We start from the raw sequence: 27836 nt of genomic DNA on the forward strand, positions 1-27836 counted from the left end.
CAGCCACCTGGCTGCCGGGGGGACCCAGCAGTCAATGAGCCCAAAAGTTGTGCGAAGTATCCGGGCCCCACCCTGTCTGGCTCCCTCTTCTAGAGGAAAGTCTCCGAGGGCAGCTGCAGGCAGCAAGCAGCCTCCTGGACGGGGTAGCAAGGAGGAGAGCCATGAAACCGCGAAGGGACAGCACACCGCATCTTCCCTGTCCTTTAGCTGGACTTGAGAATTCTGCCCCCAGTAGTGAGCTGCCTGACCCCAAAGCTACTTGTGCTAGAGGAGAAGGGAAGCACTGAGAGAAATGTGGGGGGCCCACTTTCTCAAGGGGCAACTGCCAGCATCATCCTGTGCAGACGGCCGGGCTCTGGGAATAACAGTGCCTACTTCATAGAGGGGTTCTGAGCATTTCACACATTACTAAAGCCTGGTGTGGAGCTAAGTATACGTTGGGCGGTGTGCAATGAAATTTATCATTCCACAAATATTACTGAGCACCTACTAAGTACGGATGAGGCAACATACTAAGCACTTCGAATACAGCAGTGAACAAGACAGACAAAAGCCCTGCTCTGGAGCGGGGGTGGGGGGCCCGACATTCTAGCAGAGGCAGACAGACCATAAATAATAAACATCATACGTGTAAGTAAATTACAGAGCAGTGCTGTCCAATAGAGACAGAATGTGAGGCGCAAATGCAATTCAAAAATTTCCAGCGGTGCCATTATAAAAGTAAAAAGAAACAGGTGAAATTAAGTTTTCTAATTTTTAAAATATTTAGTTTTAAAATTAAAAACGTTCACTCAATAGATCCAAAATATTATCATTTCAGTCAGAGGCATTAGCCACATTTCAAGTGCTCAGTGGCCGCACGGGCCTCACAGCTGCCGAGTGTGTCAGGTGAGTACAAAAATGAAGAACTGAGAAGCCCCTGTCCCCCTGCTGGCCTAGCCTGGCCTGCAGGGAGGGCCTTCTGGCCAAGGGCGCCTTTTCCCTTCCACCGCTGCCAAGCATGACCCTGGCTCTGCAGACCCCTGAGAGATGCCCCAGCCTGGGGGCAGCCCCTCAGCACCACCCTGCCTGCTCCAGGCAATGGCGCACACCCCTTGTTCTGGGAGCTTAGGGCCACCCCAGGGGACAGACAGCAGGAATTTTTGTCCAGGCTCTTACCGGAAGAGGGAAGGGTGGGGGTTGAGGATGAGTTTTTGCCTAGGACTGGCATTAGCGGGAGGTGAGTGAGGGTTGGAACCTGCCTTTATTTAACATTTTGATATTTTTTGTCCATCACAGATTTTTGGCATTAATTTTTCAAATTAATGAAAAGTATATTTTATTGATTCATAGATCATAAAATTTGCCCTTTTAAATTGCAAACTTCAGTGGTTTTTAGTAAATTTACAGAGTTGTGTAACATCACCCCATCAATATTAGAACATTTCCATCATCTCCAAAGAAACCCTGTACCCATTAAGCAGCCATTCCCTGTGCCCACCCCCACCTCCCCAGCCCCCAGCAACCACGAATCTACTTTCTGTCTGTATGGATTTGCCTATTCTGGACGTTTCCTATACATGGAATCATACAATAGATGGCCTTTTGTGTCTGGCTTCTTTCACTTAGCATGATGTCTTCAAGATTCATGCCTACTGTAGCATGAATCAGGACTTCATTCCTTTTTATGGCCAAATAATATGCCATTGCACAGACAGACCACATTTCTTCTATCCATTCATCCACTGATGGATATTTATGTTTTTTCTATTTTTTAGCTCTTGTGAATCATGCTGCTGAGAACATTCGCAAGCAAGTTTTCGTGTGGACATTTCTTTTAAGTTCTTTTGGGTTTTGCATTAATTTTGAATTTTTAATAGAGTATATAAAAATATTTTTTCATCTTGAGTTTTTCGACGTCCCCTTAAAATTTGCACCTGCACCAAGTGCTTGACTGGCCTCACCCTGCTCCCACTCCACAAATCTTGTCCCTGTTAGCTGTGTGACTTTGAGCGAGTTGCTTACCCTCTCAGAGCCTCAGTTTCCTCCTCTGTAAAATGGGCATAATCCCTGTACCTACTCACAGCTGTTAGGGGGCTACACTGAGGTAATGACGCACGTTACAGACCCAGCCCACAGTAGACTTAAGTCGAAGCGTTTTCCCTCCTGGGAGGCCAGATGTTGGGGCTGGCAGTGGGGGGTCCTCAAATGGATGTGTCCTAGCCTTGCCCTTGAGGAGAGTTTACCCGACAGCCTAGAACTCTCTGCTGCTTCTGTTCCCAAGGCTGTTTTTGTTCTCTTGCCTCAGCCTGGCCCCCTACGAGGTCACTGGGGGAGGGACCCGATGCTGGTCACCCGAAGGCCTCCCCGGCTCCCAGCACCTTCCATCCCAGCTGTCCTGGGCCCGCCACCGCTGCCTCCCCCGCCCTCCGCTCTGCCCACTCCCATGGAAGGCCACGGCTCCCCGTCCCTCTGCGCTGCCATGAGGCCTGCACTTTGCAGGGTGAAGTCCAAAGTTCAGTCCCTTCGCTAAGCACATGGATAAATATGAACCTTGGAGAATTTCCCCAGCTCCAATGTAAACAGAGCGGGCAGGGGCCCTGATTCACTGGCCACTGGGGCCAGGGTTGGGGGTTGGGGGTGCCCACAGGGCTTGGCTAGTGGGGTTTGGGGGGGCAGCGGGCGCAAGGAGCCTGGTTTGGGCCTGCCTGCTGGCCGGCCAGCACGGAGCCAGCCCACACGGCGGGGAGGCGGCTGGCTCAGTGGCCCTGGGCCGCGTGGCCCGCGCTAGTGGAGCCATGGTTTCTAAACTGAGCCAGCTGCAGACGGAGCTCCTGGCGGCCTTGCTCGAGTCGGGCCTGAGCAAAGAGGCGCTGATCCAGGCGTTGGGTGAGCCGGGGCCCTACCTGCTGGCCGGAGACGGCCCCCCGGACAAGGGGGAGTCCTGCGGTGGCGGCGGTCGAGGGGAGCTGGCCGAGTTGCCCAATGGGCTGGGGGAGACGAGGGGCTCCGAGGACGAGACGGACGACGAGGGTGAAGACTTCACACCGCCCATTCTCAGAGAGCTGGAGAACCTCAGCCCCGAGGAGGCAGCCCACCAGAAAGCCGTGGTGGAGACCCTGCTGCAGTAAGGACCCCTCCCCTGTCCCCAGCTCCCAAGGAGCCCGGAGGGGCCCAGCCTCGGCTCCTGACCAGCCCTTGCCAGTCCAGAGTCCCATGGGCTGTAGCCTTTAGGCTGGTTGTCGGCAAGGGGGACAGGGCCCATTAGAGCTTGGAAGCGGGGGTGGGGTGGGGTCCTAGCTCGGAGGTTGGAGCCTCCAGCCCCTGACCCGGCCCTCTGAGGGGTCCCGAGTCTCCATGAGCCAAGGCTTTCAGCCCAGTGCTTGGGAAGTGGGGCATGCCCCAGGGGAGCCCCAAGGTGGGGACAAAGCAGGAGAGTCCACGATTCTAGTCCCTGGACAACGGGGGTGGGGAGGCAGGGAATTTTTAGCTACCATGCCCATTTCGACTCTCCCAATCCCAACTTCCCTGCTAGGCCCCCGGATGCACCAGTGGGGAGGGGGAGCCCAGGCCGGGGTTTTGGGCGCCCCGCTTGGCCTCCCCGGAACTCAAGCATTCAGCCAGCAGAACCCAGGTCTTTCTTACCTGAGGGAAATGGAGCTTTAGGATGGGAGCTGCTCCCCTTTCCAGCACAGCCTCAGGCCATGCCCCTCACCAGTGGGTACCGTTAGAAGCCTCCCCACTCTGTACCCCACCCACTGGCTGGCTCCCCATCTCCTGGAGAACTGGGTGGGTCTGAGCCCGATGCCTCCCCTCTCCTCAGCAGAGCTGACCTGGTTACTAATTACCCACGGGCTTTATTATTTCTCTTTTGTTTTATAAATTTATAAATGGCAAAAGGCTCTGATAAGGCCTGTGATCATTAACTTGGAGGGCTGGTAGCCTGGTGAGGCCTGGGCCAACCAACTTCGCACGGAGCGGGGGTGGGGGAGGTTGGAGGTGAGGGAAGGGGAACCTGGGGGCTGCAGGGACTGCCCCTCCCCTAAGGCTCTGTAACCTCCATCTTAACAGCCAGGGGGGCACGTGCTGAGGTTTCATAGGTATCATTTCGGGTAGTGTTGAGATGAACTCTGGAGGCACCTGGGGACAACTGCTTCGCAGATGAGGGAACTGAGGCTCAGAGGGGGGGCGGAGCTGGACTAAGGCCACCCAGCTGGGGCTCCACACCCACTCTCTTCGGTGCCCTCAATCACCATGACCGGGGCCAGGGGCCAGCTGGGGGGTGGCTGGGGGTTCTGAGGAAGAGTCCCAAAGACCACCTCTTTTCTGTCCAAGGTCCTGATCCCAGCTTGGGGTTGGGGAGGGCTGGATCCCTGCCTCAGGGAGCTCTCAGGGCCTGCCAGGCCTTGTGAGGGCCTGGGCAGGGGGCAGGGGAGTAGCCAGGGCCCCCTGACTTGGCAGGAAGAGGAGGGCAAAGGGCCCTGCCGCGTTGCAGGGGAGGGGCAAAGAGTCTGGCATCTCCAGACCCAGGGCGAGGGCAACTCGGACAAGGGTGGGGCACGGCCAGACCTGCTCAGGGCCCCAGATGGGACTGGGGGCTTTCGGGGGGGACTGGGGGCAGGGAGTGCCAAAGGCCTTACCTGGCTGGGTGGGGCCTCTTGATCAGCAGCCCCTTTGGTGGGATGATGGGTGGAGGGAAAGGCTTGATCCATAGCACTCGAGCAGGAAGCAGGGGTCAAAGTGCTCCCTGGGGACCAGCAGAGACCTGGAAACTGAGGGAGAGAGGGGAGACATGGAGGAAGAGACAGGGCGTCAGGGGAGATGGAGAGAGAGGCCTGGAGAAGCAGAGTGGAGCGGAGGAGCCGGGAGGGGAGAGGGGCTGACACGCAGCTGGGAGAATGGGCTGGGGAGAGAGCGAGGCGCCCCAAGCTGCGAGGAAGCTGGAGTGCTTGCCTCCCGCCCCGATTGGGTTTTCTTTAATGCTAACAGCATGCTATTTACTTTCCATTTAAATTTGAGATGTTGCTATAAATTATCAACCAGCTCCTTGTTCCTGCGGGGTTTATAACTAACTACCTGGGTTACTTATTGTTCAGGTAACAAAAGGGATCTGAAAACGCCCCGAGGGGAAAAAGTGGGGCCTCGAGCCTCAGGGCACAGGCTGCAGAGGGAGGGGTGGGGGACCCCCATGAAGGCCTGGCCAGTGGGGGAGGTTGAGGCTGGAAAGGATGGTGAAGAGGCAGGGCTTCCCGTGGAAGCCAAGTGTGACCAAGAGTGACCTCGGGCAAGTCTCTTCTCCTCCTGCCTCTGTTTCCCTACCTGGACAATGAGTAAAATTCAAACTCCCTGCCCTGATTCCCTGATCTCTTCCTGAGGGACCTCTCTCCCTCCCTCACTTTCCTCCAGTTACACTACACTTTGCTGATTCCCACCTCAGGGCCTTTGCATGTGTTGTAACTTCTCCCCGAAACCCTCTTTCCAGATCTTCCCACGGTCAATTCCTTCTCCTCTTTTTGCTCAAATGCCACCACAGTCACTCCCTCTTCCACTACTTTCATTGACTTTCCCCTGAAACTTATCATTACCTTATTTGTCTGTTTTCTATCTCCTGCTATGACAACAGAAGCTCTTCCAGAGGCTTGTTCACCACTCAGACCCCTGATATCCAGCCCAGTGCTGACACACAGCATGAATGAACGAGGGACTAGGCTTCTCTGAGCCCTGGGGATGTCTGCTGCAATGGCCAAGGGAGTAACATGTTCCCAGGGCTCCTTCCTCAGTGTCCTCCTGGGCCCTCCTGTCCCTGAGCAGCTCAGACTCAATCTTGAGGGTCTCTGGTCCTCTCCACTGGGCAGCACCAAGGCACTGAGACCCAGGAAGACAGTGGCCAAGGTGGGGCAATCTGACATCCCTAACTGAGGCCAGCCTGCCTGGGCTTGAACCCCAGCTCTGCTCAGGCAGGCAATTTCACTTTTCTGAGTCCCAGTGTTCTCTGCAAGGCAGAGTTGATCATAACGCTTACCCACAGGGTAAGCATGTGAGTGCAACGAACAGGTGCTATTATCAGTGGTCCCATTTTACAGATGAGCAAACTAAAGCTCAGAGAGGCAAAGCGACCTGCCCAAAGTAACTCTTACAAAGCAGTAAGGCCAGGACTTGGACCCAGGTCCTCCTAATCCCACACTTTGCACAGCACCCTGAGGTCGCATGCCTGTCCTTGATACATTTATCTCCCTCTTTACCGCCTTGGGTCATTCTTGCTGTTAATGTCACCATCGACCACTTCTGTGTAGTGCTCGAGGGCTCACGAAGCGCTTACAAGTGCATTAAGCTTGTTTTCTCCTCCTGACAGCCTATTAAATATTATTAGCTCCCTATTACAGCTGAGGAAACTGAGGCACACAGAAGTTAAGAAACTTCCCAGGGCCACCCGGAGAGTGAGTGGCAGAGCTGGGATTCACACTGAGAACTCGGCTCCCCCTCCGGATGAGTGGCCTTCAGGCTGGTCTCCCAGCTCTGCAGCCTTGGACCCACTGAAACCCCACGGGCCAGGGAGCAAGAGGCCCAAAGCCTCGAACCTCTGATTGACCCTAGAACTGACAGGAGGCGAGAGGAGGAGGGATGTGGGCAGACCTTCACCTTTCCTGGGCCCTCTTCCCTCTGCTGTGGGGCTGGAGGTCCCAGGACTAGGTCGCTGCTGCTGCTGCTGATGGTAACAATATTGTTCCACTTACTGAGCACTTACTGTGTGCCTGGCCCTGTCCTCAGCATTTCACTCCTATTAGAAACTCACTCAGTTCTCCCAACAGAGAACAGGGAGGCAGGCGTGAATTTGCCGCTGTGTTACAGGGGAGATGCGGGCCATGTGCACATTGGGCGCGAGGTCACAGTGGTGGGATTTGAACCCAGGTTGGTTCGACTCTCAAACCCATTAGAGTGAAAGCAGGAGATGCCTGGAGACCTGGCCTCTTAGTTCTGCGTTGGGGAAAATGTCCGGAAAAGAGCCATGTTCTTGGAGACTGTGGGGCGGGGTGGGGTGGGGGGAGAGAAAGAGAGCAGAAAACAGAGAGACACAGAGACAGAAGGAGAGAGAGTGAGAGAAACAGAGACAGATAGAGACACATGGGGTCAGAAGGACAGAGACAGACAGTAAATCTTTAGTTTGAGCCAGGAGAGGCCCTGTTGAAGGAAGACTGGGCTCCTTCTCTCTGGAGAAGAGACAGAGGGAGGGAGGATCTCTCAGGAGGGTGATGACTGCAGTTGGGGGAGGAGGGAGGCCATCGGGCAGCCCAGCCCTGGAGTCAGATAAACATGTTTGCCACGGAGCACAAGGCTGGACTTTGTCCTGCCCTTCCCTCCCAGCTCTGACTGGCACCCGGGGAACGGGGGAGGTGGGGAGGAGAAGCTCCTAGGAAAGCAGGGAGATAGGGCTTGGGGAGAGGTTGCGGGGTTCAGGAAAGTGAAATATTCTTGAGTCCCAGCGAAGTTACCTTGGACAAGTGTTCACCTTTCTGAGCCTCAATCTTCTCACCTGTGAAATGGGCATACTTCCTAGGGTTATTCTAAGATTTAAATGACCAGCCCTTACCTGGCTCACCATAAATACTCAAGAAGCATGAATTCTCACAGCTATCATTTCTACACAAATGGGACTTTGCTGGACCGACTGCTGATTAACTATATCTGTCCCCACCTTCCATTCCTCCCTGCCTGTATGGGAACTGCTGATTAAAAAAGGAGGAAGTCAGAGGGCCAAAGTGGATGAAAGGCTCTGTGCCCTCATATCTTGGAAGGGCATTGTCAAGGACACAGGCGAGGCTGGTTCTTTGAGGAAAGAGAGAAGGGCCAGGGGAGAAGGCAGTGTGGGGTGGGCTTCAGAGCACTGGGGGGCTTCTTTTCTTTTTTTTTTTCACAATTCACTTTTAAACATTATATATGCATATGTAGTATATTATATGATACTATATTATTGATACATAATTTATGAAGTACAGAAGAGTAACAGAGAAAACCCTCCCCTCTCACCCTGTCCCCAGCATCCAATCAGTGACTCCAGTTCATTCCGTATACTTCTGGTATTTCATGTGAACAAAACAAATACGTAGAAATCTTCTTTTATCCCACTTAAAATTTTACACACATAGCACAGTAGACCTATCACACAAACTGTTCCATCTGGGCTTGTACAGAGCTTTCTCAGTGGGTTTTCATGGCTGCATTGTACAGAGGCACTGCAATTTGGTTAATCAGCATCCTTTTGCTGGACGCTTAGGTTGTTTCCAATCTTTGGCTGTGGCAAACGACATGGAGATGAATCACTTCCTACACACGCCATTTGTCACATATGCCTCAATTCTAGAAGCAAACTGCTGCATCAAGGCTGTGGGAACACAGGCTTGGGATCGCACAGACCTGGGTTTAAATCCCAGCTCTGCCTGTTTCAGCACTGTTGTATCTGACACATGGTTGTAATAGAAGCTCAGGAGAGGATGAAGGGAAGAGAGGAGGGTTGAGACAGAGCAGAAGAGGGAGAGAGAAGAATTTATATCGTACAGGCAACCTGACCTGTTCCATTCCCCACAGTGAGCAGAGAACAGGAGATTGAGCCACAGGTGGCCTCAGGTCCCCTTGAATCCCTCGAGTGAGAGAACTGAGCCCACAGAGTGCGATTCCATGCTCAGACACGCTCATTTTTCTTACAAGGCCTTGGGATGCCAGCCCCTAACCCCTTCACCTGGGACTCTGTTGAGAAATTAGCCACCTGTCTCAGTGCTGTGGGGAGACTGGCCGCGCCACCATCTAGGGTTTAGTGCAGATTTTCAGGAGGCGTTTTGATGCTATGTGATTTTTATCTGACAGGCTGACTTAGAACCAAATCCTTTCAGCTGGGGTGGGACTCTACTGGGCTGACCCTGTGACCTTGGACAAGAGATACAAGTGACACAGTGCTCTGAGCCTCAGTGGCCCTGGATGTAAAGTGGGAGAATCATGTTTCTCTCCTTGTTTTCAGACCCAAATTTTTTTCCGGTAGATCTCTCTCATCTATCCATCCATCCACCCACCCATCCACCCATCCATCTAACATCTACCCATCAACCATCCCATTCATCCATCCATCCATCCATCCTCTCACCCACCATCCACCATCAATCCATTGACCATCCCATTACCCACCCATCCATACATACATACACACATCCACTCATTCATTCATGCATTCACCAAGGGCAGACTCTATGCCAGGCCTATTTTGGGTGCCGAGAACCAGACAGTTCCTGCCCTCCAGGTGTTTATAGTCTCTCACAGTGGTTAAGACACAGCCACAAATAACATTTCTAGGTAGAATGGCGGGGGAAATCTTTAAAGGAGGCACAAAGATGAGTACCCTCCCCATCTGGCTTGGGCAGCTCCCAGGGGGTCTGTTTTTGTCTACATCTGTGTCCACGTTTCTGTGTGTCCGTGTTTCGAAAACTTTATCTGTTCCTATGTCTGTGTGGGACTGGTTGGGGCCTGTGTCCACGTCTGCCATGTGCATGTGTCTGCAAGTCTCTGTCCCCATGTCCTTGTGTCCTGGCATGAGTGCCTTTATCTCCTGTCTCTGAGTCTAGGTACAGGCTCCTGGGCTCCACGCCTGCTTCCATCTACCATCCTCACCCCCCAGGTGGACAGGGCTCCCAGCACCCACCCTGGGCTGAGCAGCCTGTCCTTGCACCCCCGCCCCCCCCCCACCCCAGGGAGGACCCATGGCGTGTGGCTAAGATGGTCAAGTCCTACCTGCAGCAGCACAACATCCCGCAGCGGGAGGTGGTCGACACCACCGGCCTCAACCAATCCCACCTGTCCCAGCACCTCAACAAGGGCACCCCCATGAAGACGCAGAAGCGAGCCGCCCTGTACACCTGGTACGTCCGCAAGCAGCGAGAGGTGGCCCAGCGTAAGTAATAACCGACTGCAGCCCTGTCTTCCCAGCAGGGCCCGGGACTACCTGCAGCTCGAGGGTGGGAGCTGGAAGACTCCCACCCCATTCCTCGGACAGGCAGACTGAGAGGAAGTCGGGAGGATTCAGCCAGCATGTGACAGCTGTTCTGCGCAAGGCGCTCTGGGGGAGGGGAGGAGGGTTGGTCTTGGGCATCCTCTTTGGGTGGGTGAACTGGGCCCCTGCCTTCCAAGAGCTCCCTGTGTAGAGGGGAAGCAGGAGAACAAATCATCATGATTCGGTGAGACAAGTATTAAAATGTGATAACGCCAACAATAAAAGCTAGTGTTTATGGAGCACTCACCGTGCACCAGGCCCAGGGCAGGGCACTACAGAAAGTGTTTCCAAGTGTTGAGCTGGTGGAGGAGGAGAGAATAATCTCTTCCTCAGGGAGGCAGGGGCATCAGGAAGGATCAACTAGAAGTATGATCTTTCAACTAAGTCTTAAAGTGTGAGTTGAATTTTGACCCATGAAGATGCAGGGATGGGGTTTCAGGCAGAAGGAACAGCAGGAGTAAAGGCTCAGAGGTGAGGTGCGTGCTTAGGGAATCCTCCACTGCAAACCTGGGAAGAGCTAGGTGCACTATTATTCCGGGGATGGTGGGTTTCACTACCCGGGCCTCATACCCCACAAAATCCCAAGTGCACTTCCACACTTTTGAGCCTAAGTGTAAAAAAAAAAATGTTTTTGATGTTTCTTTTACAATTATCCAGGTTTTCAAGGTAATACACACTTAATTTAAAAAAAAATAGAAGAAAGTAAAGATTTTACAATAAAAATTAGGTGTCCTCCTAAGGCAGCCACTGGCATTCCCAGTCTCATACGTAACCTTCCAGGGGTACTGTATGTATATACTGGCTATATACATATTTCCCCTGCTCTTTGAAGGGCTGCTAGCTGTTCTGTTATTTGGAGGCGCCATTAACTGGCCTCCTACCAAAGAACCAGCTGAGAAAGTGCCTGGGTCTCTTCTCTCCTGGCTAATTCTTATACTTTAAGCTTGATTTTCAAGTCTGGAATGTTGAAAATAGCGCGGAATCTACTCAGGAGATACAGTTCAAGTTTCTGCTCTACTGTGCGACCCTGGAAAAATATTTAACCTCCCTGATCCTCAGCTACCTCATCTATAAAATGGGACGGCATATGTGTCAAATGTGAACAAATGCTTAATGCTTACCTGGAGCCTTGTATTGAAGACTGTGAGATTATATCTTGGCCCAGTAGCAAAGTATGCAGGGGTTGATTAGTGATGTCTGCCTTGGACACAGGTTAGGAAAGGGGTGGTGTGTGTGCTATGTCTGTCATCACTGGATTAGATGATTTCTAAGTTCTAGCTGTAAGCTCCTCTGGCTCAGCATCCTAGGAATGAGAAAGAACCAGAGGCATGGTTAGGTGAACCAATTCCAGCATGGTGAACCAATGCTGGAAGGTGGGATTGGCCAGTGTCTTGCTAATGGCTCTCTGTGCCCACAGAGTTCACCCACGCAGGGCAGGGTGGGCTGATTGAAGAGCCCACGGGCGATGAGCTACCAACCAAGAAGGGTCGGAGAAACCGTTTCAAATGGGGCCCAGCATCCCAGCAGATCCTGTTCCAGGCCTACGAGAGGCAGAAGAACCCCAGCAAGGAGGAGCGGGAGGCGCTGGTGGAGGAGTGTAACAGGTAGAATGGCTGGTGGTCAGCAGGGCTGGTTTGGTCTGGGCTGGGGGAAGGCGAGGGGGGCTCTGGGTCCTGAGGGAGGCTCCCCAGGTTTTGAGAGCTCCTGCTGTTGGCCCAGGAGTTCTCAGCTCCTGTTCAGTGTCTGACACCTAGCTCCATTCCTGGCACCCACCCCCCACTGACCCAAGCAGCCCTTGAGTGGCTGCTCGTCTCACTCATCCTCACTACAACCCTACACTTACTGGGCTCACTCTATAACTGAAGAGATTGAGAGGCTAAGTCACTTGCTCAAGGTTGCACAGCAGACTGGGCTCGGAACCCAGGTCTGCCAGCCTCAGCAAATACTCAGGTAGAGCCCTACTTCTCAGAACCCTCCCCCCAGCCCCAAGGGAGGGTTCTTCTGTGCCTGATCCAGAGGCTCATGAGTGGCCATTTCTGCAGGGCGGAGTGCATCCAGAGGGGGGTGTCACCGTCACAGGCGCAGGGGCTGGGCTCCAACCTCGTCACAGAGGTGCGCGTCTACAACTGGTTTGCCAATCGGCGCAAGGAAGAAGCCTTTCGGCACAAGCTGGCCATGGACACGTACAGCGGGCCGCCACCAGGGCCAGGCCCAGGCCCTGCGCTGCCTGCCCACGGCTCCCCTGGCCTGCCCCCACCGGCCCTCTCCCCCGGTAAGGTCCACGGTGAGTGCCACGTGGGCAGGGGGATTGGGATGGTGGGTACAGAGAATATGGGGGTGGGTGGGAGAGTTGGGGAGCACCACCCCAGTGGCAGCAGCCACCCAAACCTCTTAGCACTTCCTTACGGCTCCAACTCCACTCTATTTGCACTGCTCTATCCACTCCACCCCTCTCCATTCCATTGACCACTCAACTTTGCCCACTGTACTCCATTCCATCCGCTCCATTCACTCCACCCTCATTTGATTTCAGTTACTTCAACTCATTCCAGATCAAACCAACTCAATTCATTTCAGCTCAGTTCAATTCAACTCAATTCAGTTCAACTCATTATAATCTAATTTAGTTCATTTAAATTTGGAATAGTTTGATCCAATCCAATTCCCAGTTGATTCAGTTTAACTAAATGTATTTCAAGGAAATTCAGTTAATTTTGTATCAGTTCAGTTCCAATCCAATTCGACTCAATCAATCTCAATTCATTTCTGGTTTGATTCAATGATACTCAGTTTCATTCAACTAACTCCAGTTCATTCTATTCAACTCAGTTTGCTGTGGTTTAATTTCACTACCGTCAATTCAGTTTGGCTCAGTTGTCTTTTTTTTTTGGCCACACTGCACCGCACGGCATGCGGGATCTTACCCCGACCAGGGATCAAACCCCGTGCCCCCTGCAGTGGGAGCGTAGAGTCTTAACCCCTGGACCACCAGGGAAGTCCCTGGCTCAGTTGTCTTTTACTGAGCACCTACTTCACGTCAGGTATAGCCCTGGGCAGTGAGGGCCACAGAGCTAATAAAACGTGGCCCTTGTGTTCAAGGAGTTGGAAGCAACCAGCACAAGGCCTGGCAGGAAGTGGACACTCAAGCAAAGTCTGCTGGCTGCATAGGGATGGGGTGAGGGGTCTGCGCAAACCAATGCAGTTTGGAATGATGGGGGCCATGGAGGCTGGCAGGGAAGCGGGGTGCTGAGGCTGGACACTGCTCCCGCTCCAGGAGTGCGCTACGGACAGCCTGCAAGCAGTGAGGGGGCAGAAGTGCCCTCAAGCAGTGGTGGTCCCTTGGTGACAGTGTCTGCACCCCTGCATCAAGTGTCCCCCACTGGTCTGGAGCCCAGTCACAGTCTGCTGAGCACAGAAGCCAAATTGGTGAGTGTCCCGCCCCATCCCCCCCACCCCCGCCAATCTCCCCTTGGCTGGGAGATTCTGGAGCAGTCCCCAGGGAGGTAGGGTGGGACCCCACCTGACTCAGTTCGGCTTCCCCTTCAAGGTCTCGGCCACTGGGGGCCCGCTGCCCCCGGTCAGCACCCTGACAGCACTGCACAGCTTGGAGCAGACATCCCCGGGCCTCAGCCAGCAGCCCCAGAACCTCATCATGGCCTCGCTTCCTGGGGTCATGGCCATAGGGCCTGGTGAGCCTGCCTCCCTGGGCCCCACGTTCACCAACACGGGCGCCTCCACCCTGGTCATTGGTAAGCTGGTGGGGTGGACGGGGGCATCTGGGGGAGGGGCTCCCGGGTCTCCCACAGAATCCAGGAGCAGGGAGAGCCACTGGGACTCATTCCTTCATGTATTTATTGAGTGCCCACTCCGTGCTCCACCAGTGATACACAAGTGGACCAAACAGCGCCAAATCTCAGCCACCCAAGTGGGGAGGCAGACAATAAGCAGAATATGGGTTGGCCAAAAAGTTCATTCAGGTTTGTCCTAACATCTTACAGAAAACCCCGAACGAACTTTTTGGCCAATCCAATACATAAGTTATAGAGTACCTTAAAAGGTAAAACATCTATGGGAAAACAGAGCAGAGCAAGGACTGAAGTTTTCTAGGTTTTAGGTTTTAGTTTTTTTTAAAAGAGCCCAGAAAAACTTTATTCAGAACTATTATGCAGAAACTCAATATATAAGACAGACAGGGAGCTGCTGGGAGCCGGGTACAGAGAGTTAAGCCCCAGGGCCTTTGCATTGTTGTGGAACCGCAGGGCTCCAGGGACCCTAGTTTGACACACCCCCTGCCCTTATGATGAGCTAGCAGCTCAGAGGGGGAGTTAACTCGCCAGGGCTGTAACTCAGTGAAGGTTCCTAGTGCAAGGCTCTTTCCTGATTACCTTGTCCCCTCCTCCACCCCACTGGCTCCAGGAGGGAGAGATGGTGCCCCTGGGGGTCGGGGCTGGGCCTGAGGAGGCCATGGAGGCGGCAGGAGGTCTGGCTGACTCCTGCCGCTCCCGCTCCAGGCCTGGCCTCCACGCAGGCGCAGAGCGTGCCGGTCATCAACAGCATGGGCAGCAGCCTGACCACCCTGCAGCCCGTCCAGTTCTCGCAGCCTCTGCACCCTTCCTACCAGCAGCCGCTCATGCCCTCCGTGCAGAGCCACGTGGCCCAGAGCCCCTTCATGGCCACCATGGCCCAGCTGCAGAGCCCCCATGGTGAGCACCCCTCGGCCCCCCTGCTGGGGGAGGTGGTGGGAGAGGCTGCCTGTCGTTGAGCCCAGGGGAAGGGGGCGGCGTAGCAGACGCTGTGGTCTGTGTGTGTGTCTGATACAAGCGTGAGTGCTTCTGTGGCGGAGGCTCTGCGGGGGCTCAGATGAGCGTCTGTGGGCTGGAATACGTTTCAGTGTGTGGCTGCATGTGCACGCACATGGGTTTGTGTGAGTGGGTGTTTGTGTGTGCACACCCACGTGTGCCCTTGGGGCCATATGTATTTCTCAGCTTTTAGAAAGGTAATGTGGAGCATACACCATGAATGACACAACACTCCCAGCAGGGCTTGGAGCAACACTCTGTCATCAAACACCATGATTCCTGCAGCAAAAGGTAGAATTCCACGAAGTGGGTTAATAAAGACTCAGCCTCACATCAGGTTCAGGTCAGATTTTGCCACCAAATGAGCTCTAGTGCCAACCAGACAAAAACCTGTTGGCTTTCAGACCTTTCTGGAACTTGGACTCTTGGATAAGGGCTTGTGGACCTGAACATCTGTGTATTTGGTTGAGGGCACCATTTATGTGTGTATGTGAGTGGTTGTGTTTTCATCTGAGTCCATGTGAGAATACGTGATTTACGTTGTTTTCTACTGGCATCTGTGTGTATATTTGTGGGGCTGGGGACTGCAGGTGAAATTCTGGGTTACACTGTGGAGAGGGGTCCTGGAGATGGAGAAATGCTGCCCCCTCCTCACCCCCTAACAGGAGCCCTGGCCTTTCCCTCCAAGGCCGGTACGTAGTGCCTTAACAGCACCTATGCTCCCGTTGCCCTTCACACCTGTCCTCTTGAGGTGACCGCAGGAGCTGGGTTTGGGGTCCCGGCCTCGCCCAGGCTCCTCTCCACTGAGACAGGCGGAGCAGGCCCCTGTGGTTGGGGAGAGTGTCCAACCCCTCTATCTGGAGCCCCCAGTTTGGGAAATCAGCCCTGAGTCCCCAGACACTGCCCCACTGGGCTGCTCACCAGGCCCACGCCCCATTTCCCCGGAGCCCCCCACCTTGAGGCCCTCCTGGGAGGGGTTCAGCCCAGCCCAGGTGCCAAGTCTGTGTCCTCTCTCCTCCCTCCCTCCCGGCCAGCCCTCTACAGCCACAAGCCCGAGGTGGCCCAGTACACCCACACGGGCCTGCTTCCGCAGACCATGCTCATCACCGACACCACCAACCTGAGCGCCCTGGCCAGCCTCACACCCACCAAGCAGGTAAGGCCCAGGCCTGCCCCGGCCCCTCCCTGGGTCCTGCCCCAGCGCACACTCTGGCGGCTCAAGAGCTGCCCTTCTGCCAGGTCTTCACCTCAGACGCTGAGGCCTCCAGTGAGTCCGGGCTTCACACACCAGCGTCCCAGGCCGCCACCATCCACATCCCCAGCCAGGACCCTGCTGGCATCCAGCACCTGCAGCCCACCCATCGGCTCAGCGCCAGCCCCACCGGTGAGTGGCCTTTCCCTGCCGCCCCCCTGCCGTCCCCATAGCTGGGGAGGAAGACGTGAGCAGCAGACGGGGGGCAGGGAGGGGGTAAATGCGAGGGGGCACCTGTGCTCCCCTGAAGTGAGCCGAGGGGGGTGTGAAACCACAGGAAATGGGCCTGTCTCACAGGAACATCTATTAACTCAGTTGAGGAAAAAGATAACCGGAAGAGGTGGTAGGGGGTAATCAGGAGGCGAGAACTGGGCTTGCTGGGGACCAGAAGTGACTCATGGATGTGTTGCTTTAGCTCAGGGTTTAGCATTTTTTTGAATTCATTGCCAACAGCTAAAAATTAAGAGCTTTCATAGACTTCTGGCTCCTCTTCGAAAGTCGGAAGGACTCGTGTTGCCCCGTGGCAACCACAGAGTGTGGGCTCTCCAGCCCACCACGTCCCACCCAACCCACACATTTCCATTCCCTGAAGACCTGAGTCTGCAGCCCACAACGTCAGGGTGAAGAGCAGGCACTCTGGAGTCAGGCTGCTGGGCTCTGAGACCCAGGGCAGCCGCTTGCTAAGTGTGAGCCTCAGCATCCTCCGCCCAGCGCTGGTGGCTGCAGGGACAGTCACTGAGGGCTCCACGGTCCAGGCTCTGTGCTCTACCCATGAGGTGTGTGTCGGCATCCCCGTTTTACAGATGAGAAAGCACTCAAGGAGGAGAGGGACTTGGCGGTGCTTCCAACAGCCACTAGGTAGTGGGGCCAGGACCTGAACCCAGGTCCAAACTCAAAGCCCATCCATGCTCTTAACCATCTGAATCAGTCAGGGTTCTCCTGAGACGCAGAACCAATAGGAATACACACACACGCACATATATATAAGGAATTGGCTGATACGACTGTGAGGGCTGGTGAGTCTGAGAGCTGCAGGGTAGGAAGTGACGCTGCAGTCTCCTCTGGGAAACCACAGCCTTTGCTCTTGAGGCCTTCAACTGATTGGATGAGGGCCACCCACATTATCAAGGGAACTCTCCCTTACTTAACGTCAACTGCGTAGGTGTTAACCACATCTACAAAATACCTGCACAGCCACGCCTGCATTAGGGTTTGGCTCAATGACTGGGTACTAAAAGGCAGCCGAGCTGACGCATAAAACTAACCACGAAGCTAGCTCACCAGCGCTTCTGTGATGTTCCCACTAAAATGTGCTGGGAAGACCACTGCCTCGTGGCCCTGGAGCCTAGCTGGGGGTTAATAAGGCCCGAGGGCAGAGGTGTGACTCTGGGGTCCGGTCACCTGCTGAGATTTAGGAGGTGGCGAGGTGCCACTTTCCCATCCCGAGTACCCCTTAGGGATGGTGGGTGGGGAGGGGTCGGGACGGGCATGGCAGGAAGCCAGCCGCCTCCTCTGCCTCTGCAGTGTCCTCCAGCAGCCTGGTGTTGTACCAGAGCTCCGACTCCACCAACGGCCATGGCCATCTGCTGCCGTCCAACCACAGCGTCATTGAGACCTTCATCTCCACGCAGATGGCCTCTTCCTCCCAGTAACCATGGACACGGCCTCCCAGGGGATGGGCCCTGGAGCCTACACAGACTGCTGGAGGGGTGACCAAGACATCTGAGCCTGCAAAACTTTCACTGCCCCCAGGCTGCTGCTCTTCCCTGGAAAACTGTGCCTCAGTCCCCACCCTGTTCCCCTCAGAAAAGCGGGGGGGGGTTCTGAGGCGCCCCAACCCGAGGAGGGCTGCTTCAGTGCACGAGAGGGAACCGTGCAGAGCTGGGAAGCAGAGCCTGCTCCTGGTGGGACTCGGGAGGGACTGTCCCTGCTGCTCAGGGTAAATCTTGTCACTTGGAACAGAAGGGGGCAGCCCTGGACTCTGGTACCCCCAGGCCGGGCCTGTGGAGAGGCCACACTTCTCAGGACACCAGGCTGTGCAGCTGGGAGAGAGGTCATAGGTCAACGTGGCCCCATGCTGTCACCTGTGCCCCAATCAGGCCACTCCACCCAGCCCCCCTTCCTGCTTTTAACCCGCACACCCATTTGGACCCACCTGTCCCCCATCACATAAGCATCGCCTGAGTGGCTCCTCTGTGCCAGGGCCTGGGGCAAGCAGGCCTCTCCAGCTTCCCTCGTCCTGAGCCATCCCTCTCCCCGGCCGCCATGATCTCCCGTTTTCTTGGACATCTGTCCCCCTGCGCATCACACCTTCTGATGCCAGCCTGGCATCTTGCCTCTACTGGAAAGCCCCCACCCCCGCAGGCCTAGGTGTTGTCCCTGCTCCTATGGGAGACTCGTGACTCTGTGCCTGGTGCCAAGTCAAGGTCGTGGGGCAGCAGACCCTTCCCTGCTTTGGGGGAGAAGCTGCTGAGCTCAGAAGGCGGTAAGGCCAGGGCAGCTGGCAGAGCTGAGGGGCCCAGAGGGAGAAGAGAGGCGAGACCAGAGAAGAGGTTGCCGCCTGGAAGCTTGGAGCCCAGCTGGCTGAGGGAAGGCGATCACAGCCCACCACCCCGGGGAGGTTGAGGTCCTGAGGGACAAGGGAGCCGTGCCAACGCAGGGCTCATCTCCCTGGGGCTGCTGCAGATAACCCAGCCCCAGTGGACTGCCTCCATCCTGGATTGAGGAAGGAGCCAGGGGAGAACTGGCATCCCCTGCAGCTTGCAGCCGGCTAAGGGCGAGCCTGTACATTTATTTAACTTTCAGTAAAGTAAATGAGGAACATGTTGAAACGTCTTGCTTGTCCACACATCGCCCAGATGGGATTGGGCAGGCAGAGGGGGGTGGAAGGGGACCAGGAGCCCAAGGAGGGATGGGGCCGGCACACACGCTCTCACATCCCACCTCTGTCTTCCTTGCTTTGCCGAATCTCCAAGGCCAGGCAACGAAGCCAGCACTTCACCTTCACCTTGAACTTCTGCTCCTTCTTGCAGGATACATGGGTCCATGAATCCCCCAGGCGACGAGTGCTGTGACACTTCCTGAAGTCTTGACGCTGGGGCAGTGGAACACTTCTGGGGGTGCAGGCAGGACCCCTCCTGTGTGATGCTTACTTACAGTGGCTCACCAGGATTCAGCACGGACACGAGGGTAGCACCCAAATCCCTCTGTTACATTCTGGGTCCCTCGACAATTTATTTTCAATTATCTGGTTGGCTCAGAGACATGATCATGCATGGCGTATTCACAATGTGAAGAAAGAAAATTCTGGAAAACCAGGTGGAGGCAGGGATCTCTCTCCTTCTTTTCCAGACAGTGTTATATCAGGTCTGTGTGGCTTGGAGGGGGGACGCACAAAACTCCTCCTGGGGCTTGGCATCTCGGAGACCCCCTCCCTCGTTTTCTTCAGGTCGTCTCCCACACCAGGCTGAGGAGGTGGAAGCTCTACCACTTGGCCATCAGCCTTCAATAACTGGGAGGCTCCTCCTTCTTCCTGAGACCACAGAATGTTCTGGTACCACGGGTCTGCCCCAGCCCCAGTGGGAGCACAGAAGGGCAGGCCTTGCTCACCCCACAACCGCTTCTTTGCCCCGACCCTTGGGCCAGCCCCAGTCATGGGCGAAGTTTAGACTTGCTAGCCAAGTCCTTGCACTTGGAGAGGGAGGCGGGGCTTGGACATGCCTTGTCCCCGGCAGGTGCCCGAGCTGGGCCCCGTGCTCACAGGCGGGGCTCAGTTTGCAGGCACGGCTGCCGCGCTCTTTGCTGGTGGGGATGGGGAGGCCTCACTGGCCCTCTTTGCCTTTTTCTTCCTTTTCTTCTTTTTGGTCCCAAACGGCGCCTGGTCTCCATTGAGCCCGGTGGACTCCCTTCCTTGCTCCCCAGATGCGGCCTTGCTTGCAGTGGTGGCCACGGGGGCAAGGTTGGTGCTGTCCTCCTTGGCTTTCTTTTTCCACTTCCTTTTCTTCTTCTTTGCTTTTTTCTCCACGTTGCCAGGGCCGTGGATGGCGGACTCCTGGACGATGTCAGAGGCTGACACAGCCGCCTCCCGGCAGCGCTGCAACTCCTCGTCACCGTCCTCGCTGCTGCAACGGGAGTGCAGGCCAGGTCAGCTGGAGTCGGGATGGGGCCCCAAAGCCGCCTCTCACTCCCTCAGTCCAAGCCACCAGAGAGAGGCCACGGACAGAGGGTGGCGGTTGGAGAACTCAGGCTTGGCAGTGAGGCAGAGCTGGGTTCCAATACTGGCTTCTCTGCTTCCTGGCTGTGTGACCTCATATTGCGACTTAACCTCTCTGACCCTCAGTGTCTTCATCTATAAAACGGGGATCTTAACAGAGCCCAGGCCTCACAGGGATGTCCCAGGAGTGCAGTGTCCAGCACAAGATGGGTGCTGGAAAAGCAGTAAACATCCAAAGCCAACGCCCAGTGGAAACTCTTCCCCCTCCCACTGAGGTACTATTTTTTCAGCTACTGCAGGGCTCCTTCTGGGCCTGGACCTGACTGGAGTTGGCCTGGCTATTTGGGGGGCAGGGGGGACTAGCCAAGACAGAACACAGGCAACAACGAGGGAACTTGAGGAGTGGGTGTCCCATCTTACCTGGAGCTGGAAGGCAACCGTTTCCGGCGGGGCTGGGGAGCAGCTTCCTTCTCAGGGCCTCCAGGGATGGACGTGAAGAAAAGGCGGAAGCCTGCAACCCACAGGGGCGGAGTCAGCACCGCCAGGGGCACCCCAGGGGCCGAGGCTGCCCCGTCTCTGCCCTCAAGGAGCTCCCAGTCCAGCGGGCATCGCTCCTAACTACAAAACGGTGCCTCGTAGGATGAGAGGCTCACTTGCTACCTGCTGCGGCGAGAGGATGGGGTGCTTGAGGGGATGCCGGCTGCCGAATCAAGTCAGCAAGCCCTCAGAGGCTTCAGGGAGCCAGCAGCTGAGCCTCCCGCCTAAGGCAGCCCTCAGAGTGGCTAATGAGTTGGGCAGGGGACAGAGACTCATGCGGGAGAGGCTGCAGGGTGCAGTGGCTAGGCGCTCCTGCTTAGGGTCACCTCGGGCCAGTGTCTGCATTCCCCAGAGCCCCAGTCCCCTCATGACTCCCCCCTGTGAACAGGATCACCATAATACATGCCTCGCACAGGGGCTGCAGGGATGAAAGAAGATAAAATGCCAAAAATGTATTTCCCAGCTCCAGACTCACGGGAGGTGCTTGATAAAGGAAAGTATAACTGCTCACCATCATCCTCCAGGACGCCTCTCGGTACCTCAGCCTTTCTTGGCTCCTTCACTACTTCTGAGATGGTAATGGAGCTAAGCGAAGAGAGGGTGGATTTAAGATGAGATTCTGGGTAACAACGAAAATTCTTTTTAATTAAAACTTGCTTTTCTCCCTTTAAGTGGAGGGGGTAGGGTAACGCGATACTAAGTGCAAAGGCGGAGAGCACCCCGGCCTGATGGGGATGCAAATGTCCATAGTGCCAGCTCAAACTGCGGTGCCTCACTGGTTTAAACCCTACTTTATTCCAGAAAGTGCTGAAGAAGTTTTGAAGATACAGTACAACAAAATGAGTGCAATTTCAAATAAGGCAAAGAGAAAACAAGAGCAGGAAGGACAGAAAGAGCCAGAAGTGTGGCCAGGAAGCCCTACACACTTGCTAGACAGAGGGTACACATTTCGTTGTGAACTTCCTGGCAGCAAGCACGAAAAGGGAAATATGACCAGTCTAGCAAAAAACAGTTCAGAGGTCAGCTCCTAGAGCAGGGCAGACCTGTTTTTTTTGTTGTTTGTTTTTTTTTCATTTTTAAATTTTTAAAAACTTGAGCTCATTGTAGATTGACATACAGTACCAAGAAATAATACGGGGAGATCCACGGACTCCCCCCCACCCCGTTTCTCCCTCTGGTGACACTGCGTGTAACTAGGGTCCATTATCACAACTGGGAAACTGACTTTGCTACAACCCACCGACCTTTTTCAGACTTCAGACCTGGGTTTTGAATCCTGATTTTGTCACTTACTAACAAGGGACTTCATCTCTCTGAGCCTGTGTTACCTGTCTCTACACTGCGAGTGATAAGAGTCCCCACCTCCGAGGGCTGCCACAAGAATTAAATGAGACAGTGGGTACCAAGCCCTGAGCACAGAGCCTGGCTGCAAGCCAGTGCTCAGTAAACAGCAGCTATGACGATGCTGAAGACGATTACTGTTGTCAAGATAAGCAATGAGCTTCACAGGACCCCCTTTCTCTAGAAGCACAGAGAGAGCGGGGAGAACTGACGAGACCAGGAAGCAGGTCTTGGGGGAATGCTGGTGGGGCAGTCACCTCGCACTGCAGAGACCGACGCTCTCAGCAACATCCTCGCAGCGAACACAGCAATGCACTGGGTGCTTCTCCTAACTGCCTTCTGTAGGTGCCAGAGGCCTCCCCGAAGTCTTGTGCGGGACGCGGTCTGGGGTCTGGGGAGAGGGAGCGGAGACGCGGTCTGGCCCAACTGGGCGCCGCCCCTGACCCGGGTAGTATCTAACCCAGTGGTTCAACGTCGGTCCGCAGGGGACACCAGGCAATGTCTGGAGACACAGTTGGTTGTCACGGCTGGTGGAGAGACACTACTAGGATCTCATGGGTAGAGGCCAAGGATGCAGCGAACCATCCTACGTGCATGGTATAGCCCCGCACAACCACAGACGATCCAGTCCAAAATGTCCATAGTGCCAAGATGAGAAACCCTGATCTAACACAAGGGACCAACTGGAGTATCGTTTCTTTGGAGAGAAATATGGGAACGCTGCAGGGAATATCCTGACCGCGTGTAACCCGCATCCTGCTGGATGTCCACCTAGGGAAGCATCCATTGTGGATCACTGCAACGCCAGGCAGGCCCTGGTCACCCTGAAGCCGAACTGTCATGGAGAAAAACCGCTCCCGTGGGGTGAGATGCTAACTGACCTTCCTAAACATGTTTAACACATTCCCAGGTTGGGGGACTGGCACTAACGCCATGGGGGTGCAGGCTGCTGAGGCCTGGCCCAACATTCTGTCTGGGAGGAGCAGCTGGTGTGCACTTTGGGAAGGCTTATTTGTCCTTTTTCAATGACTACTTCAAATTGCAGGACTATGGCCTGAACACCCTCAATCTCCTTTTCAAAACCTGCTAGGTTGGGGACTTCACTGGTGGCACAGTGGATAAGACGCCGCGTTCCCAATGCAGGGGGCCCAGGTTCGATCCCTGATCAGGGAACTAGATCCCACATGCATGCTGCAACTAAGAGTTTGCATGTCACAACTAAGGAGCCCTGGAGTGGCAACTAAGACCCGGTGCCACCAAATAAATAAATAAATATTAAAAAAGAACAACAACAAAAACCCTGCTAGGGCTCTGTCAAGTGGGGATGGATGTTGACCAGCCTATCCTGGAACACGTCCCATGACACACTATCAGTCATCCATGGAACAGCGGCATTGTGGCCAAATGAATTCGCAAGATGCTGGGCTAAACAAAGTTACACAGGTCTCTTTACTGCAGGACTTCTCAGGACCTTGAATACACTATTAGGAATCTAAATCTCCCAGGCATGGGGGTATGCAGAGTGCAGCGTTTCTCCACCTCTTTGCTGTTGGACCCCTTTTGTCAAGAGCCACACTCTGGACTCACATTTCTGGGCACCTATTTTGGGAATGCTGACCTGGATCTTTACAGATTGTATTCTCACAGTGCCTGGCATACAGAAAGCACCCAAGAAATAGGAATACAGTTGGTCCCTTGCCCTCTTGCAGTGGGAATGAGCTCGGGTTCCCCTCTTCCTCTCGTGGTAGCAGGATTCCACAGTGGTTAAGAGCAGGGCCTTTGGAGTCAAAGCCACTCTGCTCCTCCCTCCCTGTGACTTCAAGCAAATGCGTCCTCTCACAGAGGGGAGCCTGTTGCCACATCTAGAGAAGGACAACGACAGGACCTCCGTGGTAGGGTGATTATGAAAAGCGATGATGTGACAGATGCCACGTGCTTGCCGCGATGTCGACTTACACACGCTGAGCTTCCAGCCCATGGGAGCCCTTACTCTTCGTATTAATGAATAAGGGCAGGTTACCTGTCCAGCAGGGCTCCCAGCATCTTAGCTACATGGGCTCGGAATTCAGGGGTGGTCTGCAGCTCGTTGCCGTCTTGTTCGTGCTCATCCACCTTGTGCCTACAACACACACGAAAAGGACCTCACTTCCTGCCAGCTCAGAAGCTGCCCCCATGAGGGCGGGGAACACATGTGTCTGGTTCGCACTGACATCCCAGGGTCTAATAGCCTCTGGCACACAGCAGGGGAGCAACATCAATGAATGAATGCATGAAACGTGAACCCAAAGTGCACAGTACCTGAGGCTCGGTTGGGTGGTTGGCAACTGAGTATTTGCAGCACCTGTGAAAATAACGAACACCAAAGCATTTATAGAGGAAACGACTATAGCATCAGTTGTGTGTCAAGCACTATTTTATGTGATTTACATGTATCACTCATTGAATCTTTCCAATGACCCCATGGGGTGGGGGGTGGGGTTACCATTATCCCCATTTTGCAGAAGAGGAAACTGAGGCAAGGAGATGTAAAATAGCTTAGCCAGGGTCAAACAGCTAATAAGCGACAGAGTTGGGATGAGGACACAGGCCATCTGGCTCCAAAGGTCCCCCCTTAACCACTATGCTGAACAAGCAAGTGTAATTTGATTCCAGCATTTACTGAGTGCCTACTATGTGCTTGGCTGTGTGCTAAGTGCTGTGGAAGAGAGAGAAGAAGGGGGCTCAGTTATATTGATCACTGGACTGGGAGTCTGGCTGGGGTCTCAGCCTCCACTCATTAGAGGTGCCTTTCCAGCAAGTTCATTTATTTAAGAACTATTTTCCTGACCACTGTGTAGGCCCTGGGGATACCATGGTGAAGGGATACCAGCCCTCGTGAAGTTCACATCATGTAACCTCTCGCTCAATAAATATTTGTGGATCAAGTACAGGCCAGAGTTGACTCTAGGTGCTGGGGATGCAGGGGATGAAAGGAAAAAAGACAGGATAAATAAAGAGGCAATTGTAGAAGAAAGGAAAGCATTATATACGAAGGGAATCACACAAAGTATGATGATGGTGGAGAGAAGGCGTGTAACCCAGCTTTCCCGAAGAGATGGTGTCTCAGCTGTAGTATTAAAGGATGAGTGGGAGTCAGATAGGAGGGGGAAAGCAGTCCATGAAGAGAGACCGATCACATAATTGCTGCTATTTATTGGGCCTTTAATATGCGCCAAGCACTGCAGATACATCATCTCAGTTCCTTCTCAACCTTACAGGGTAGGTACTACCATTACCCCCACTTTACAGATGAGGAAATTTAAGTACAGTGAGATTTAAGTACCTTGCCCAAATTTCTTACTGCCAGTAAGTGATGGGGATGGAAAGGCATTTCTGCCTATAGAAAATGAAGAGAAAACTGCAGAGTTATGGTGCCCACAGATGAGAGGGCACAGTATGGTCTGGAGCCTACCTACGGGAAGTGTGCAGTATGGCAGGAAGGGAAAAAAATAGATTACCAAAGGGCTTGTAAGTCCTTCTCAACAAAAGCAGGGGTTCTTTGCCACAACCTGCTCTGGCAGTCTGGTAAAGCCTGGATCCCGTCTCAGAATGTTTTAGATGCAAAAAATGTAACACATAGGATTACAAAGAAAACCAATGATACTGAAATTCAGTTATCATTAATAGTAAAAAGCCAAATTTGGGATATTATTAATGTATGTGCTTCTTAATTAATGTATAAGATCTACTGATGGGTCTAAAAATTACTGTAATTTTAAAGCAGGGATGAGTGGAAATGATTTTTTTCAACATTTTACTGTGAATAAAATATTTTTGATATATCTGCAAAGACTGTAATGGGATTTGAAAATCTGTGACTTTTGTTAAGACAAAGTTAACAGGTATTACCAAAACTACTGTGGCTTGTTGTTCACATGCATGATGGAAAGAGATGCTAAATTTCAAACAGAGATTAATGAAAGTAAAGATGAAATATTTTTCCCATTCAGATTCACGGACCCTCTGGATTCTGTCCGGGATTAGGGACCCTTAAGTTATGGGGTTTTGGATTTATTCCCAGGGCACTAGGGAGTCACGGTCAGAGAGACGTGTAGGACACAGCTCGCTGGCAGCCCCAGGGAGTGAGAAAGTGTTGGAGGCGGGGAAAGCCTGGATGCGAAAATCCAGTAAGGGTCGCAGTCACCTCGGACAGGTGGTGGGCTGCCCAGGGTGCGACAGTTAGGATGGACCCAGGGAAGCAAAGTCAAGAGACATTCAGGTGCTTTGGTTTCTCTGACGGGGATAATGGAACAACCCTCCCTGCTGAACTTGTCCGCGCTTTGACTCTGAACCCCACCCAGACCCTGGAGCCTCCTCGGGGAAAGAAGTCGAATTCCAGGGACTCCCTCCCCGCCATCCATCCTCTCAGGCCGCAGGGGAAGATCCTGCGCCCTTCGGCCAGACTCCCCGAACATAGTCCCTTACCGACTCTTGGCTTCTCCGGGCCCCTCGGGCGCTGCTCCAAGCCCCAGGCCGGAATCGCCGCCTCGCGGCACCGCTCCAGCTCCTCCGCATCGCTGCTGCTGCTGCTGCTCTCCATATCGCTCATGGCGCCCCGGCGCCGCCACCTTGAAGCACCGCAAAGGATTGTGGGGAGCGCCTCCAGGAGCGATCCTCTTCCAAGATCCCACAAGGGAGCGGAGCAGCACAGGGCATTGTGGGGATTGTAGTTCTCAGACTCAGGCCGCCATTGGTCCTAAACTGTTATGGGGGTTTCCTTAAACGTGAGACCTGGAAGGGCCTAAGAAATCAACTTATCTATCCTTGAGGAGGCAAGTGAGACCTATAGAGAGGAAAGAATTGCCTAAGGTCACACAAGGGGTTAATGAGCCAGGATTGGTTCCCAGGTTTTGGTAAATCCGTCTGGGCATCAGAAGCACCTTAGGGAACTTTTTAAAATGCAGATTGTTGAGTCTCACTAAAAACTAGGCGAATCAGAATCTCCGAGAGTGGGACTCAGGAATCTGTATTTCCTCCAACATCCTAGGGCCTTGCTGCTACTCAGTGTATAATCCGTGAACCAGCAGCACCGGCAAACTCCAGAGCTTGTTAGAAAATGCAGAATCTTGGCTTCAGCCCAGACCTCCTGAATCAGAAGCTGCATTTAAACAGGATCTCCAAGTGATTTGTGTGCACACTAAAGTTTGAGAGGCGCTATCCTAGGTGATTCTGTTGCACAATATGGTTTGGGAAACATTCTGCAGTTTTCTAGCTCAGGACTTCACTCAACCTGCACATCGGAAACATTTGGGAAACTTTAAAATACTGACTCCTAAGATCCCCCCAAGACCGACACATTAGAATCTCCACAGTTAAGATACTCCAATATAAAATATGAACAAAATCACTTTTGTCTTTGGAATGCTTTTCTTTGTGTTTTATCTTTGAAGCTGAGTGTGTCAAAATTAAAAAAAAATAAACTCTCTGGCCTCAGCTTTCCTATTACGAAAGAGAGGAAGGTAACTTATTCATCATTCTATTAAACAAGAATTGGTCCACTACCTACAATGTGGGCTACACTGGGCTTTATAAAGGATACAAAGGGTGTGGGATGGACTCACCTGTCTGCTCCATGGAAAGGAGGCACTCTTTCCGCCCCTGAAGGCAAAAAGAGGTGGGAAACAGGCTGCTATTGATAAATTG

At 53.7% G+C, this 27836-nt stretch overlaps 2 protein-coding genes and 1 long non-coding RNA gene across 4 annotated transcripts; 1 reads left to right on the forward strand and 2 right to left on the reverse strand.

The window, feature by feature from the left end:
* Positions 1–740: 740 nt before the first annotated feature.
* LOC132348184 (uncharacterized) lies at positions 741–11311 on the reverse strand. Its single transcript, XR_009497370.1, has 2 exons — positions 11134–11311; positions 741–4751 (listed from the first exon to the last, which is right to left on the reverse strand). It is a non-coding gene; the product is annotated as an uncharacterized LOC132348184 (long non-coding RNA).
* HNF1A (HNF1 homeobox A) lies at positions 2615–18894 on the forward strand. 2 transcript variants are annotated; one of them, XM_059895479.1, is made up of 10 exons: positions 2615–3106; positions 9714–9913; positions 11430–11616; positions 12055–12296; positions 13287–13438; positions 13560–13761; positions 14524–14715; positions 15846–15967; positions 16051–16195; positions 17588–18894. In XM_059895479.1, the coding sequence occupies exons 1-10, from the start codon at positions 2778–2780 to the stop codon at positions 17713–17715; spliced, it is 1899 nt and encodes a 632-aa protein (XP_059751462.1). In that variant the 5' UTR covers positions 2615–2777; the 3' UTR covers positions 17716–18894. The 2 variants fall into 2 exon arrangements, with proteins under 2 accessions (XP_059751462.1, XP_059751464.1); XM_059895481.1 differs by having other exon boundaries at positions 12055–12284.
* Positions 18835–26767, reverse strand: C14H12orf43 (chromosome 14 C12orf43 homolog). The gene is made up of 6 exons (XM_059895482.1): positions 26619–26767; positions 24453–24495; positions 24175–24273; positions 21325–21398; positions 20697–20787; positions 18835–20184 (listed from the first exon to the last, which is right to left on the reverse strand). Exons 1-6 carry the CDS (start codon positions 26740–26742, stop codon positions 19833–19835), a joined length of 783 nt encoding a protein of 260 aa, XP_059751465.1. The 5' UTR covers positions 26743–26767; the 3' UTR covers positions 18835–19832.
* Positions 26768–27836: the final 1069 nt, after the last annotated feature.

The sequence above is a fragment of the Balaenoptera ricei genome, chromosome 14, assembly GCF_028023285.1.
Source record: "Balaenoptera ricei isolate mBalRic1 chromosome 14, mBalRic1.hap2, whole genome shotgun sequence".
NCBI lineage: Eukaryota > Metazoa > Chordata > Mammalia > Artiodactyla > Balaenopteridae > Balaenoptera > Balaenoptera ricei.

What these genes read in the sequence shown, in the direction of transcription:
- HNF1A (XM_059895479.1), top strand. Translation starts at nt 2,778, where the DNA reads ATGGTTTCTAAACTGAGCCAGCTGCAGACGGAGCTCCTGGCGGCCTTG. An exon ending in CTGGTGGAGGAGTGTAACAG is followed by an intron (nt 11,617 to 12,054) that starts GTAGAATGGCTG and finishes CCATTTCTGCAG; the next exon opens with GGCGGAGTGCATCCAGAGGG. An exon ending in CCAGCTGCAGAGCCCCCATG is followed by an intron (nt 14,716 to 15,845) that starts GTGAGCACCCCT and finishes CCTCCCGGCCAG; the next exon opens with CCCTCTACAGCCACAAGCCC.
- C14H12orf43 (XM_059895482.1), bottom strand. Translation starts at nt 26,742, where the DNA reads ATGAGCGATATGGAGAGCAGCAGCAGCAGCAGCGATGCGGAGGAGCTG. An exon ending in AGGCGTCCTGGAGGATGATG is followed by an intron (nt 20,788 to 21,324) that starts GTGAGCAGTTAT and finishes TGTGGGTTGCAG; the next exon opens with GCTTCCGCCTTTTCTTCACG. An exon ending in CGGTTGCCTTCCAGCTCCAG is followed by an intron (nt 20,185 to 20,696) that starts GTAAGATGGGAC and finishes CTCCCGTTGCAG; the next exon opens with CAGCGAGGACGGTGACGAGG.